General features: G+C 47.3%; 1 protein-coding gene across 1 annotated transcript in view; it reads right to left on the bottom strand.

The window, feature by feature from the left end:
* Window positions 1-15,049, bottom strand: part of LOC310788593 (disintegrin and metalloproteinase domain-containing protein 15-like) — a gene marked incomplete at both ends in the record, with an annotated part of 189,890 nt that overhangs the window by 73,248 nt on the left and 101,593 nt on the right. The window contains 2 exons of the mRNA XM_083650124.1: window positions 8,996-9,144; window positions 13,407-13,491. Of these exons, the coding sequence (XP_083506250.1) occupies window positions 8,996-9,144; window positions 13,407-13,491 (234 nt within the window). The remainder of the gene's footprint in view (window positions 1-8,995; window positions 9,145-13,406; window positions 13,492-15,049) is intronic.

Genomic DNA, 15,049 nt, shown 5'->3' on the forward strand with positions numbered 1-15,049 from the left:
CCGTTGATGGTGATTGGGGGGTGTGCGCCCCCCCCCCCCCCTTCTGTAGTCTACAATGACCTCCTTTGTCTTGGAGACGTTCAGAGAGAGGTGGTTGTACTGGCACCATTGTTCCAGGGCCTCCACCTCCTCTCTGTAGGCTGTCTCTTCGCTCCTGGAGATCCGCCCCACGACCGCTGTGTCGTCTGCAAACTTCACGATGGTGTTAGAGATTTGAGTCGCCACGCAGTCGTGGGTGTAGAAGTCATACCAGAAGGGGCTGGAGACGCACCCCTGTGGCGCTCCTATGCTGATGGTCAGTGGGGAGGAGGTGAGGTTGCCCACTTTCACCACCTGGCGGCGGTCTGTTAGAAAGTCCAGGATCCAGTCACACATCGCTTTGCTTAGTCCCAGATCCTTGAGTTTGCTTACCAGCCTGGAGGGTACTATGGTGTTGAATGCTGAGCTGTAGTCCACGAACAGCATTCTCACATAGGTGTCCTTCCCCTCCAGGTGGGAGAGGGCGGTGTGGAGCACGTGTGCTACTGCATCCGCTGTGCTCCTGTTGGGGCGGTATGCGAATTGTAGCGGGTCGTGGTCCGGGGGGAGTGTGGGGCGGATCTGTGATATAACCAGCTTTTCGAAGCATTTGCTGGCTATGGGCGTTAGGGCTATTGGGCGCCAGTCGTTGAGGCTGGTCACTTTCTGCTGTTTGGGAATGGGGATGATTGTTGCTGTTTTGAAGCAGGGGGGAACTTGCCGGAGGGAGAGGGACTGGTTAAAAATGTCTGTGAATATGCCTGCCAGCTGGTGGGCGCAGGCCTTGAGGACACGCCCAGGGATGCCATCCGAGCCGGCCGCCTTGCGTGGATTGATACGCGAGAACGACCGGCGGACTTCATCCTCGGTGATGGTGAGGGGGTGGTCCGCATCTATGGGGAGGGGAGGTGGGGGTTGTGGTTGTGGGTGGGGGCGGGGAGGGTGTGAGTGGGAGGGGGGGTTGGTGGTTAGGTGGGAGTGGAGGGGAGGTGGGGGAGGAAAGGAGTGGGGGGAAGGTGAGGGGGAGTTAGTGGTTAGGTGAGGGTGGAGGGGGGGTGGGGGAGGATAGGGTGGAGGGCACTGGGTTACGCTTCGTTCACACAGACAACCTACGCCTTGCCTCAACCCACGCCTACGCCGAGCTGGGCGTGAACCTGTTACACGCTTTTGCGATCACACCGCACGCCTTTTGCACGCCGAACCTGGAGCCGAGCCACAAGCGCCTCTCCTCTCTCCCGACTGTATTTTTTCACGTGTTGTCCAGAATTGTCATGGGTAGCCTCTAGGTAAAATAAATTTGATATATTTAATGTTCTATTGATGCTGGATATGTATAACCAAGTCTGACTATAGTCGGACATTTTAGAGAGGTGATCTTGCAAGAATATGTGCTGGCACAACAACATTGTCCATCTTGCTTCTTCGGTCGCTATTCTCTCTCATGAAGATTTGTTTGCCGACGGGGAGAAAGCCCCACGTGATAGCCACCCGTCAATCTCTCTGTCTCTCTGCTCAACATGTTGTAGTAACTCCATTTTATTTTGAAATTCAGTTGACTTTTCCATTTCCGACGGATATTGTGCGTTTTTCTTTCATGGCTTGACAGAAGAAGTCTGCCTGCACGCGCCTTGTCGGCTTCAAAATAGAACTCACGCCTATTCGATAAAATCGGCAAGGCACAGGCAAGGCGTGGGTACACGCAAGGTTCACGCTCAGGCGGCCGGTGTACACAGCCTCGTTGACTAAAACGGACGCCTATTAAAAAGTGGGTAAAGGCAAGGCATAGGCAAGGCTTGGGTCGTCGGTGTGAACCCAGCCTTAGATGGGGGTGGGGGGTAGGTGGGGGGTGGGTAGGGGGTTTGTGGGGGGACACTGAGGGGTGGGTAAGGGAGGAGGGCACTGGGTTAGATAGGAGTGGAGGGTAGGTTGTGGGGCAGTGGGGGGTGAGGGGTGGTGGGGGGGAGAGAGGGGGGGGAGGGAGGGGAGAGGAGGAGGGCTGGTGGGGTGGGGGGTTAGGGCGCTCTGGCAGAGGCGTCAAACCTAGCGTAGAACGCGTTGAGTGATTATACAAAGGTAGGCCTACATAAAATAGATTGCCAGGCGCCACTCTTCAATTCGGCATATATATAATCCACGGAGAGGTTACTCTTCGTTAAAAGTGCATGTTTGGTTAAAGATTCGCTAAAGCCGTTTCCATGCACGTACATCGCATTTCTTTTTATCTATAGCTTTAAATGTTGTACATTGCCCTCCATGGCATAGTGAAGTACTTTATGATGGCTTCTAGACAATATCAGGCCTCACAAAGTTGTTTAGAGCGTCTTGGGATATAACTTTGACAGTGACGGCTGCCATTTATTCTAGTCAGCGTGCGCTGTCTTTGTCCGAGTGAGCACGGGGGGTGGGGCTTAGCGATAGGTCAATTGTTTTCTGGATTTCCTGACAGACCGCCGCCAGGTGGTGAGGGTGGGCAACCTCACCTCCTCCCCACTGACCATCAGCATAGGAGCGCCCCAGGGGTGCATCTCCAGCCCCTTCTGGTACGACCTCTACACCCACGACTGCGTGGCGACTCAAACTTCGAACACCATCGTGAAGTTTGCAGACGACACAGCGGTCGTGGGGCTGATCTCGGGGGGCGACGAGACGGCCTACAGAGAGGAGGTGGGGGCCCTGGAACAATGGTGCCAGGACAACCACCTCTCTCTGAACGTCTCCAAGACCAAGGAGATCATTGTAGACTACAGGAGGGGGGGGGCGAACACCTCCCATTCACCATCAACGGCACAGTGGTGGAAAGGGTGGACAGCTTCAAGTACCTGGGAGTCAACATCCACCAGGACCTGACTTGGGCCGGCCACACCGCCACTGTTGTCAAAAAGGCCCAACAGCGAATACACGGACTCAGGCGCCTGAAGAAATTTGGGCTAAGGCCAGAAATCCTTAGGGACTTCTACAGAGGCACCATTGAAAGCCTGCTGACTGGCGGCTTCACCACCTGGTACGGGAACTGTACCACCATGGACCGCAGGGCGCTACGGAGAGTGAGACGCGCGGCCCAGCACGTAACAGGATGTGAGTTGCCAGAACTGCATGAACTGTATAAACAGCGGTGCCTCAGGAGGTCCCTGAAGATCATCAAAGACACAAACCATCCCCACAACAGCCTGTTCTCCCTGTTACCCTCAGGGAGAAGATACAGGGTTCCAAAAGCACGCACAAATCGCTTGAGGAACAGTTTCTTCCCGCAGGCCACGAGACTCCTTAACATACACAAATAGTGTAGTAGCCGTACTGTACCGTACTGTAGCTGCTACCATTACGTATGTCTAATGTTTAATTGTATGTTTAATAAGGGATATGCTATTTGCACCTGTATGTCAAATACGCCGAATTTAAAATGCCAAGTTTAATTGTATGTTTAATAAGGAATATGCTATTTGCACCTGTATGTCAAATACGCCGAATTTAAAATGTTTAAGCACGTCTAAAGTATGCACATGACATGTGCACCTATGTGCAGTGAATATGCCACTGTCTCTGACTTGTCTTATCACTATACTGCCTTATTGCTTGTTGTGTCTCTTGTTGTTTTTACACTCATATGCCCTGTTATATTTGTACTATGTTGTAAACGGAGTCCACAGCACAAGAATTTCACACGTGATACTTGTACCATGGAGTGACAATAAAAATCTTGAATCTTGTGTTCACACATAAACGATAAACCCCATCCGAGTAATGTCTGGATATGTTTGGGATTTCAATGCATGTGTGAAAATGGCTGATGTCGGGTATTGCCTGGGTGGGCTTGGTTTTTAAATAAATAATTTGGTCTCAGGTCAGATAATTTCTTCTTTTTTTACATGTGCGGAAAAAAAGCACAATGTTTTATGCTCCTCCACATGATGTGTATTAATTTGAAGAAACATGACGTCTCACAGATATGAGAGAGAGAGAGAGAGAGAGAGAGAGATCAACACAGGCTGTTAGTGTGGTAATGACAATGAACTTGACATATCACTTCTCCATGGGAGCGTCTTGTTGCGGTGACACAAGCTCCATGTAGTTTAGGGTCTTATGTGCCTAATTTGTAAGCATCAAAAAGTTGTAGACATTAGTTTCAACCCAAATCCTAAATATTGCCATTTCCCTGTTTTGACTGTTTGCTGAGGCTGGGGTTGAAGTGGGCGGTACTTACTTAGGGCTCATTATGTTCGATTTTTATCGCATCAGAAAAAATTAATGAATCATAACGAAGCTATCAGTTGTCTGTCAAAGCTGAGCCCCTCCCCTCTGTGCCTGTGTCTCTGTGTGCTGTGTCGGCATTTGCCAGCCTAGGGACATGTGACTCACTCTTGAGCTCCAGAAATGCGTGTTTCAAAAGTCTGATCGTGGCAGTTATTTGTATGTACATTCAGAGCCAGATTAACACCCCCAGGGGCCCCGGGGCACTGAATCTCCCAGGGGCCCCCCTACCCATCGTCCGGATGTTTGGATGTTTTTTCGCCATATTTAGAGGAATATCTCATTTTAAATTAACATTAGTATTATACTGTTATGTCATTATTCAGTTTCTCAGATTCAGTTTCTCACTCACTCATAGGCGATTCTAGGCTTTGCAAAAAGGGGTAGCACCAGCAGGATAAAAATATTAGTGTGACTGTGGGGTTTCTACGGGGGGCTGTGCCTAGAGATGCTGCGATCAAGATTTTTCAATTCCGATCCGATTTCGATATTTTAACTCAAAACCGATCCGATTCCGATCAAATTTCGATACCCGATTCGATACCGATTTCGATCCGATACCGATACAGCACATATTTAAGTCTCTCTATGCTGTCTGATAGCTAGCAGGCAACAAACATTTTTAGGGTTAGATATGTATAGCCCTTTTCCCACATGCGTACCGGAAAATTACCTGTAAGTCAATATCGGACATTTCCCTGAATTTCCCTTCACACCTCAGCGTTCGCAAGTGAGAATCTAGTCGTCAATTAGCCGGTATGTTGGGGGGTGGGGTGGGGTGGGGTGCGGCGGAGCGGGCGGGGGGCGGGGGGCGGAGGAGAGTGGCCTGGGGTCTGTGCTGCAGGCCACTGAGGCCAGTCAGAAAAAGAAAAAAAAACACACATGGAGCCGGCGTCCACTCTTTTGATAATATTGCTGACGCGCTTTTTCCTCAAACGTAGACAGCGACGCAGACAAATTAAGGCGAAAATGGAAAGGGGATATACGTGCGAACAGAAACAGATTCATTTTCGCAGTCTTCTCCGCTCAACATCGTGCAGAATATGAAGATAGACTAAACCGGGGACAGATCATGACAGTGTTATGTACCTCTGCGCTGCTGCGTGAGACTAGAGCCGTCTGGAAGCGAGAGAGACCAGGAGGGAATTTATTTTGGGAAGATGCTCTGAACAATTTTGACGACGTGGAATGGAAGCGTCATTTTCGCATGTCCTGGTGTACTTTCGACTAGTGCTGAGTCTGGTCCGACCCGCACGCAAGATCACCCGGTGGCGAAAACCACTGGAAGTGCGTTTGCGACTGGCAATAGTCCTTTGGTGGTACGCAACACCAGGGGAATATCGAACAATCAGCTGTGTATTTCGTGTTGGACTGTCTACTGTGTGCAACCTGGTCCCCGAAGTCACAGCCCACTGATAGCGGAAAATGACTGGACCCCTTTCTCACCTGTCTGTCTATCGCGGCATACCGCTCTTCTGACTTGCTCAAAACTGGTGAAATGGCCGCGACGACGGGGTCGCGCTTATACCGGCACGGCGCTTTTCCCACATGCAGGCATTTGACCACGTTCCGGTCATTTTGCGGTACAAAGCCCATGTGGGAAAAGGGCTTATGTGTGTGCTTTGGTAGTATGTAAACGATTTAGTTCATCTAATTAATTTGATGTAAAACTAAAACATAACAATCAAATACACACTTGTTTTGTAATGGGTGAACACTGGACACAAATAATTATTGTTTCCTCACACATACACCCCCACTCTGTCTCACACAGGACACATACACACACAGCCCTGTCCCTGTTTGTGCATAGATTTCCACTGCCAGATTGGAGGAGTCTTTTGTCATTTTCTAATGTTACTTCTCTTCAGTGCAATACGTTTTGATAACGACCTGCTGTACAGCGACGTTCGCTCAGTCAATAACGTTTCGTTAACGTGAGTTAGAGGAGAAAGATATAGCTGCTGTTAGCTAGCTAATTAGCCATGTTAGCTGCCTCAGTGGGTAACGTTAGCCTTTAGAGAGTATTTATCTGACGTTTATGTTAGCTACTCCTCAAACCTGCGGGTGGAAATGGTTTATGCGATGCGATGTATGTTGAAGCAAGACAACTTTTTAATGTACCTTGAATTGGACAAATTACGACGGGTCGTGCTCACGCAGATCTAAGCCCTGGCCATCCTAGGTTCAACGCGAGACTCATCAGTCATTCGGTTGAGTCTCGCAAAGTTACACACAAAGTTTGTGCATACATTTCCACTGCCAGATTGGAGGAGTCTTTCGTCATTATCTAATGTTACTTCTCTACAGTGCAATACGTTTTGATAATGACCTGCTGTACAGCGCCGTTCGCTCAGTCAATAACGTTTCGTTAACGTGAGTTAGAGGAGAAATATATAGCTGCTGTTAGCTAGCTAATTAGCCATGTTAGCTGCCTCAGTGGGTAACGTTAGCCTATAGAGAGTATTTATCTGACGTTTATGTTAGCTACTCCTCAAACCTGCGGGTGGAAATGGTTTATGCGATGCGATGTATGTTGAAGCAAGACAACGTTTTAATGTACCTTGAATTGGACAAATTACGACGGGTCGTGCTCACGCAGATCTAAGCCCTGGCCATCCTAGGCTCAACGCGAGACTCATCAGTCATTCGGTTGAGTCTCGCAAAGTTACACACAAAGTTTGTGCATACATTTCCACTGCCAGATTGGAGGAGTCTTTCGTCATTATCTAATGTTACTTCTCTTCAGTGCAATACGTTTTGATAACGACCTGCTGTACAGCGCCGTTCGCTCAGTCAACTAACGTGTCGTTAACGTGAATTAGAGGAGAAAGATAGCTGGTGTTAGCTAGCTAATTAGCCATGTTAGCTGCCTCAGTGGGTAACGTTAGCCTATAGAGTATTTATCTGACGTTTATGTTAGCTACTCCTCAAACCTGCGGGTGGAAATGGTTTATGCGTTGCGATGTATGTTGAAGCAAGACAACGTTTTGGCCCTGGCCATCCTAGGCTCAACGCAGCCTCTGTGTGCTGCTGCTGCTGCTGCTGCATGCTGGATAGAAATCCTGGAGCGGAGTCATGGAATGGAGTGCTTATATCGGAGCCTTAGATCGGTCATTTTCGCTGGAATCCGATCCGATCCGATCCATGTTTTTTGGCTGATATCGCGCCGATATCCGATCACATGATCGGATCGCAGCATCTCTAGCTGTGCCCCCCTGGACAAAGAAATTTCGTACATTTTAAAGTAAAATGCATGCATCTGATGCACTCTGAGAGCAAAAGGAAGAGGCTAATCTTCACATTAATATCCTCTTCACTGTGCTGTGGCTTTACAATGATGAAAAAATAATTGACATTACATTTCCAATACAAAACAGCAGAGGGTGCCGCAGCACCACAAGCACCCCCACTTCCCGTGCCCCTGGTCACCACTTGCCCACAGGCATCCAATGAGACTAAATCATCAGACTTAATCTTCTTGGAAACACATTTTATATTGTCCTGATTGGTCTTAGATTTGTGTCATAGTTCTGTGGAGCCCAACATGAGCCCGACCATTTTTGGAGGGCCCCTTCACCCCGAGGGCCCCGGGGCACCTGCCCCAGTTGCCCTATGGTTAATCCGGCATTGTGTACATTAAACACATATATGCTTTTGTATTTGTTGGTGGGCTATTTTTAACAATTTTTATGACACTTATGGGTCTGGGAAAACGGAGTTAATCTCTGTCTGAGTGGAGCTGCCTCGAGTTGCCTGGCGGCTCCGCGTCCATATACAGGTTTGGGCGTGCCTGGTAGCATACTCGACTCTCATTGGCTACTGGCGAGCATTCTGCATACTGGCTGCAGTCTGCTTGCATGATATTGGCCCGTTCATTTCAAACTTGGAGCAAAGGATTTCACGGTTGAGTGACGTCACACCCGAGTTGTCGATGTTCCATTTAAACAGTCGGGAAAGCAGCCAGGTTAGCTCGAGCCTAGCTCTAGTCAGGCTAGCCATCGTTGGCAATAACAGTTGATAACAAGGCATTTCGCGGTATTTTGCACATACAAACACTGCAGCAACATGTCCACACAGATAGAAGTTATACAGTGCTGTGTGTACAGCTGATTTAATGAGACACAAACAAGATAGAAGTGCTAATAAACAGTATTTACTGATTTTAACTACTGTTGATGCGTGGAGCAGAGCAGCCATCTTTTGGATTTTTGAGGTCGGGGCTGCTGAAGCTCCTCCGAGTTTGGGAGAGAAAATATGAGCACTTGTGACGTCACCGTCACAGCTCATGACCTTTGAACCGTCACAGCTCATGACCTTTGAACCGTCACAGTTCATGGCCTTTGAACCGTCACATTCTCATTTCCCAGTTTTAAAGGAATGCCCCATATGCCCGCACAGTCTCACAGCAGAGAACAGCCTTGAGAGCATATTTGAATGGCATTGAGAGCAAAGAGACTGCAGCTCCTCATTTTATATACTTGGCGACATTCGATTCAGTTTCAAATGTTCCTGTGGTGTGACAAACTCAAAACACATATGTTTAGTACACACACAGCCAACGCAGGTCCACAGCAATATTCAATCAATTTGAAAAAGGTCCACGGTGCAAAAAGAGTTGGCAACCCCTGCGGTAGAAGCTAACACTAGGTGGTGGTACTGACCCAGTGGAAGCTGCTAACAGAAGGTGGTACTGACCTGGTGGAAGCTAACAGGAGGTGGTACTGACCCGGTGGATTGCTCCATGATGCAGCCTCCCGTGCGTGGCTCGCTCTGGCAGAGGCAGCGGCGCTCGGCGGTGTCGTGGCTCATCCCCAGGTTATGACCCAGCTCATGAGCCACAGTGGAGGCCACACCCAAAACACTCACCAGGTGGTCCTGGGAGATGGAGAGAGAGGGAGGGAGGGAGAGAGAAAGTGGAGGGGGAGAGAGAGTAGAGGGAGAGAGAGACACAGAGAGAGAGTATGGAGGGGGGAGAGAGACAGAGAGTGTGTGGATGGGGAGAGAGAGACAGAGAGTGTGGAGGGGGAGAGAGTGTGTAGGGGAGAGAGACAGACTATAATCCAATGACATCATCGAGTCTTCCTGGTGAATCAGCAGCTTACTAAGGTTTTTCTAAGCTTAGAAGAAGAGCTTAGGGGTGTTTTGGTGCTCCGGTGGCTCACCTGGTAGCTCACCTTAGCAGCTACGAGCTAAAGGTGAGCAAAATAGGATAGCACAACACCAGAGGCTTCCCAACTATGGAAACTATGGAAAGCTGTAGCAGGTAACATACGCTACTCTGAACAAAGCCTTACATCAGAGTTAATGACGTTATATCAGACAGACTTCTCTTGTACATTAGTGTGATTTTTAAAAATCACATTTAAAAATCCTAAAAGTGGTCTTCCTTTGTGAAGAATATCTTGCAGAACATAAAGTTCACGGTTTCATAAACTTTTGTTAACCCCAGACCTTATTTTAACACATTCACTGCCAGCCTTTTTTTTTTTACTGTAGGTAGGTTCTGCCAGAGGGTTTTTTTGAGGATTCTGGCTCATTTTACAAGAGCCGAGGATTATTTTCTGCTTGGACTTTGTGAACACAAAGTTCACAAAAGTACTAATAGAATGTGTGCTTTCTCTGTCTAAAAGAGTTAGTTTGTAGAGTTAGTAGTTATGTAGATATTAGCCGTTGAGTACAGCATGGTTTCAGCGTCTGAGAGTGAAAGCTGAGATAATCGCAGTTTTGTGAAATTCAATCAAACAGGCAGAACAGTCACTTTAACCATTTATTTTTGGCATCAGTGAGAGATCAGACATCTAAACAATATAGTTCTGAACGCCCTCTCCTTCAAACTCCTCCCTCCGTGGGCGTGTCTGGTGGCTTTCAGCAGCGTTCGTCACAAGCGAGTGTTCTGCTGCTGCTGCTGCGAGTTTGAGCAGCCTCCCTCCCTGGCAGCGAGTGTGGATAGGGCTCACTTGTTTCTTGGGTTTGAGAGCTTTGATGAAGCTTTGTGCGATTCTAGGCTTTATGCTGCGTGTTTCAAAGTGTGTTTTCCACCCAGTCTATTTTTGGAATCCCCCACCGCCAGCTCCCAGCGCGATAATGCGCGAAAGTGAAAGCGTTTTCGCCAATCCATTTTACAGTAGAGAATGGTTTCCTCGCGCGTTACCCTACAGTTTTGGCTCTGCTTTTCCTAGTGTGGAGAGCACTGTCGCCACTTAGTGGGTCCGTGGAATGGGTTGTACACGTTCGCTGACTCCAATATTTTTATAGGAGACGTGGGGAGCGTTGATCCACGTCCCACCGTCAAAAAAAAAAAAAAAAAAATTTTAAGCCGAGATATCTCGTCATTGGCAGTGAACCGTTGGATTCTGTAAGCCGAGATATCTCGTCAATGGCAGTGAACGTGTTAAACATTTAACCAAAATCCCCATGCAAAAATCCCACTGACTTTGATACGAGAGAACCAGGAAGTGCAAACATTCAGGTCTTCCGGACTCCTTCCTGCAGTAATCTATTGCATGTCCTGCGATGTGACTATTGTGCATGCTCACATTGTGATGACGATGCTGAAACATATTGTGCAGCCCTACATGTACACAAGAACAGCTTCTTCCCAACTGCCATCCACCTCTTCAACGAGGCCTGAAAGCCCCTACGAATAAGAACTTTAAAAGCCCTATGATGCACAGTGTGGATGAGTGGTTTTGATAGTGGACTAGTCTATGAAAGCCCTATGATGCAGTGTGGACTAGTGGTTTTGATAGTGGACTAATCTGTGAAAGCCCTACTGTATGTTGCACAGTGTGGACGAGTGGTTTTGATAGTGGACTAGTCTGTGAAAGCCCTATGTTGCACAGTGTGGACCAGTGGTTTTGATAGTGGACTAGTCTGTGAAAGCCCTATGATGCAGTGTGGACCAGTGGTTTGATAGTGGACTAGTCTGTGAAAGCCCTGTGATGCAGTGTGGACCAGTGGTTTTGATAGTGGACTAGTCTATGAAAGCCCTATGATGCACAGTGTGGACGAGTGGTTTTGATACAGTAGTGGACTAGTCCATGAAAGCCCTATGATGCAGTGTGGACTAGTGGTTTTGATACAGTAGTGGACTAGTCTATGAAAGCCCTATGATGCAGTGTGGACTAGTGGTTTTGATAGTGGACTAGTCTGTGAAAGCCCTACTGTATGATACACAGTGTGGACTAGTGGTTTTGATAGTGGACTAGTCTGTGAAAGCCCTATGATGCACAGTGTGGACCAGTGGTTTTGATAGTGGACTAGTCTGTGAAAGCCCTACTGTATGTTGCACAGTGTGGACCAGTGGTTTTGATAGTGGACTAGTCTGTGAAAGCCCTACTGTATGTTGCACAGTGTGGACCAGTGGTTTTGATAGTGGACTAGTCTATGAAAGCCCTATGATGCAGTGTGGACCAGTGGTTTTGATAGTGGACTAGTCTATGAAAGCCCTATGATGCAGTGTGGACCAGTGGTTTTGATAGTGGACTAGTCTGTGAAAGCCCTACTGTATGATGCACAGTGTGGACGAGTGGTTTTGATAGTGGACTAGTCTATGAAAGCCCTATGATGCAGTGTGGACCAGTGGTTTTGATAGTGGACTAGTCTGTGAAAGCCCTATGATGCAGTGTGGACCAGTGGTTTTGATAGTGGACTAGTCTGTGAAAGCTCTACTGTATGATGCACAGTGTGGCCTAGTGGTTTTGATAGTGGACTAGTCTGTGAAAGCCCTATGATGCAGTGTGGACTAGTGGTTTTGATAGTGGACTAGTCTATGAAAGCCCTATGATGCAGTGTGGACTAGTGGTTTTGATAGTGGACTAGTCTATGAAAGCCCTATGATGCAGTGTGGACTAGTGGTTTTGATAGTGGACTAGTCTATGAAAGCCCTATGATGCAGTGTGGACTAGTGGTTTTGATAGTGGACTAGTCTGTGAAAGCCCTACTGTATGTTGCACAGTGTGGCCTAGTGGTTTTGATAGTGGACTAGTCTGTGAAAGCTCTACTGTATGATGCACAGTGTGGACAAGTGATTTTGATAGTGGATTAGTCTGTGGAAGCCCTATGATGCACAGTGTGGACCAGTGGTTTTGATAGTGGACTAGTCTGTGGAAGCCCTATGATGCAATGTGGACTAGTGGTTTTGAGTGGACTCAGGGCTTAAAATTCGGCGTGGGATTGCGAGATTCACGCATCTTTTTGGAAATTCCCGCATATTTTCAATTTATAAAGGGGGAGTAATCCCGCAATGGTTTATGCCAGGGGTTTCAAACTCACGGCCCGCCATGCCACTTGATATCAAGTTATAGTGAAATCAGGCCCGCACCTCAGCTCGTTGTAAAACACAGAGCGCGCTCCCGAGGCGTGTGGACGAGGCGCTGCCTTCATGCAGACGAGCCGCATTTCACACCAGGGTTGCCAGATACATTTCCATAGATGTGCAGTTCCTTGTGCGGTTTTGTGTGCATTTTGGCGGGGTTTGAACTCTTTGTGCTGGAAACCGTCAGCAGTATCTGGCAACACGGCTTCACACTCCAGGCCAGCGACCTGCTGATTCGGTTCAACCGAGTGAAAAACCAAGTGGAAAGAAAAACATTTGCAGGCTAAAATGTTGTCTTTTGTTGAGAAGTGAACATGTCGCTGTCAAAAGGCAAAAGAAAGGTTGATGACGAGCACAGACATCTGCCCTGGTATCTGTCACCTTTTTAACTATCCATGACTTTGCATCCCTGAATAAGAGTCTAATAATTACTATGTCTTTTGTCATTGTGTTTTATCTGGAGACTAAGCAGCCATAGGCTTTTGGTTGTATTAAAGCCTTTATTTTTTGTATTGAGTGATACACTTTACTAAAACGCTCATATCATATTATAATACCCCAGGTGTGCATAAACTACAGGTTAAGTAAAGACAATTAATGTGAAATTATTATTCAGTATCGTATCTGTTATTGGACAGGAGAAGCAGATATTTACCAGTTAATGTATCGGCTGAAAAAATCCCCCCCAAAGTCTATAAATCCCCCCGATCTGAAGAACATAATGGGGTGAATCCCCCCCCCCCCCAGTTTGCAAAGTGAATTTTAAGCCCTAGGACTAGTCTGTGAAAGTCCTAGAAGTAGGGGAGAGAGGCTCACTCACCACATTCACCCCTCCTGATCTGTCTCTGGAGCACATCGACGACTGAGACGCCATCCCCACGGTGGTCCCGTCGAAAGACCCACCCCTACACACACACACACAAACAAACATCGTCACCCTCTTAAAATAATGGCGTAAGTCACTTTTTGAGGAAAATGATATTTTTGGCTAAATCATCTCTTCATGATGCTGCCACCTCTGGTAAAATGGCCTAAGTCCTTAATTGAAGATCATGCTGTTCCTACATGGTAGTGCAATGGCCTATGTTAAGTGTGTGATTTAGGCCGTTTTATTTTTGCCTAAGTCAAGACAATGGGCTCTATTCTCCCACAGGCCATCGGCGCTATTACGGGCCTTAACCGCAAAAAAACGTGCCTTGCGCCTGTTTCGGCAAGATAGCAATAGGCTTTAGCCTGCCAAATGCGCTTTAGGCCGAATGGGTGTGGCGCAGTCCCAAAGTGGGCGTGTCGGCGCTAAATACCAGCCTAGTGATATCTTGGGACCTGGCCTACATTTAGCGCTTTGCGCTTTTTAAAAGCAGGCCTATTCTGTGCCTTCACTGCTTCTTCTCTGTCACCCTTCTCTCTCTCTCTCTCTGAGTTCCCAGCATGCATTGTGTTTCTTCATTTCGCTACTAAATAGCCACCAAATGAGCCAAAATAGATATAAAAGGTAGTTCTAAATTAATGTGTAATGGTAACACAGCCTGCCATTGTCAACATTTCAATATTGGACCAAATAAAACATCGAAATGAAAACACCACCCTATGTGAAACATATATGTCCTCCTGGGCCTATATATACCCCTTGTCGAGTTAACGTGATTTAGAGAAGTAACAGCGGAACGCGCTTCGGAACGCGCTTCTAATGGCATCTGCTATACTGTGATGTCCCTCCAATAACTTGGCCCTATTTCACATTTAGTTTTACAATAAAAACACATTTATGCAATGACTTGACATAATGTAGGGTATATTTATGTGCATCATCCTTCCTGCAGCAGGCGAGAGAAAATGATATCTTTCTGGACAAACTTTCACCAATCTAATAGGCTATATTTTTCTAGCTGATGCATAGAACATTATTTTCACTTTGATCTTGCTATAGTGTAGCGTATTTACATGCTTGCAGTATTGAAACTGCAGTTAGATTGGTTTGAGAAGCATAATAATATGGAATAATAGCCTATAATGCAGACAGACAGGCTGGATGAAGGGAGGGGGGGGGGGCAGAGCGTTTGGCTTTCGTCTGGTTTTGCGGGATCACTGGAATTGGAGCTAAAAAGGCAAGCGTGCGATTCGTTTATTGCACTTATCCAATGAGCATGACGGTGCATAATTTTACGCCTAAAAGGCGTGGTTGTAATGCTTTGGGCTGCATCTAGCACCAGCACGACGATATCAAGTGCGCCTGTCCACGCCCACTGCTTTGATCTGCGCCTGCCGCTCGGCCTAGAAACTGCGCCGATGCAACGATAGGGGCCAATGTGACTTAGGCAAAAATAAAACGGCATAAGTCACACGCTTGATAATAAAATGCAACTGTAAGTCAGGCCTAAGTCCGTTTTTTTGTGTGCTTAAAGGAGGACTTACCCCCTAGATATGTATTAGAACAGTGATTTGAAAATACCTATGGAAAAAACC

Source organism: Poromitra crassiceps (assembly GCF_964638095.1).
Source record: "Poromitra crassiceps genome assembly, chromosome: 1".
In the NCBI taxonomy this organism is placed as follows: domain Eukaryota; kingdom Metazoa; phylum Chordata; class Actinopteri; order Beryciformes; family Melamphaidae; genus Poromitra; species Poromitra crassiceps.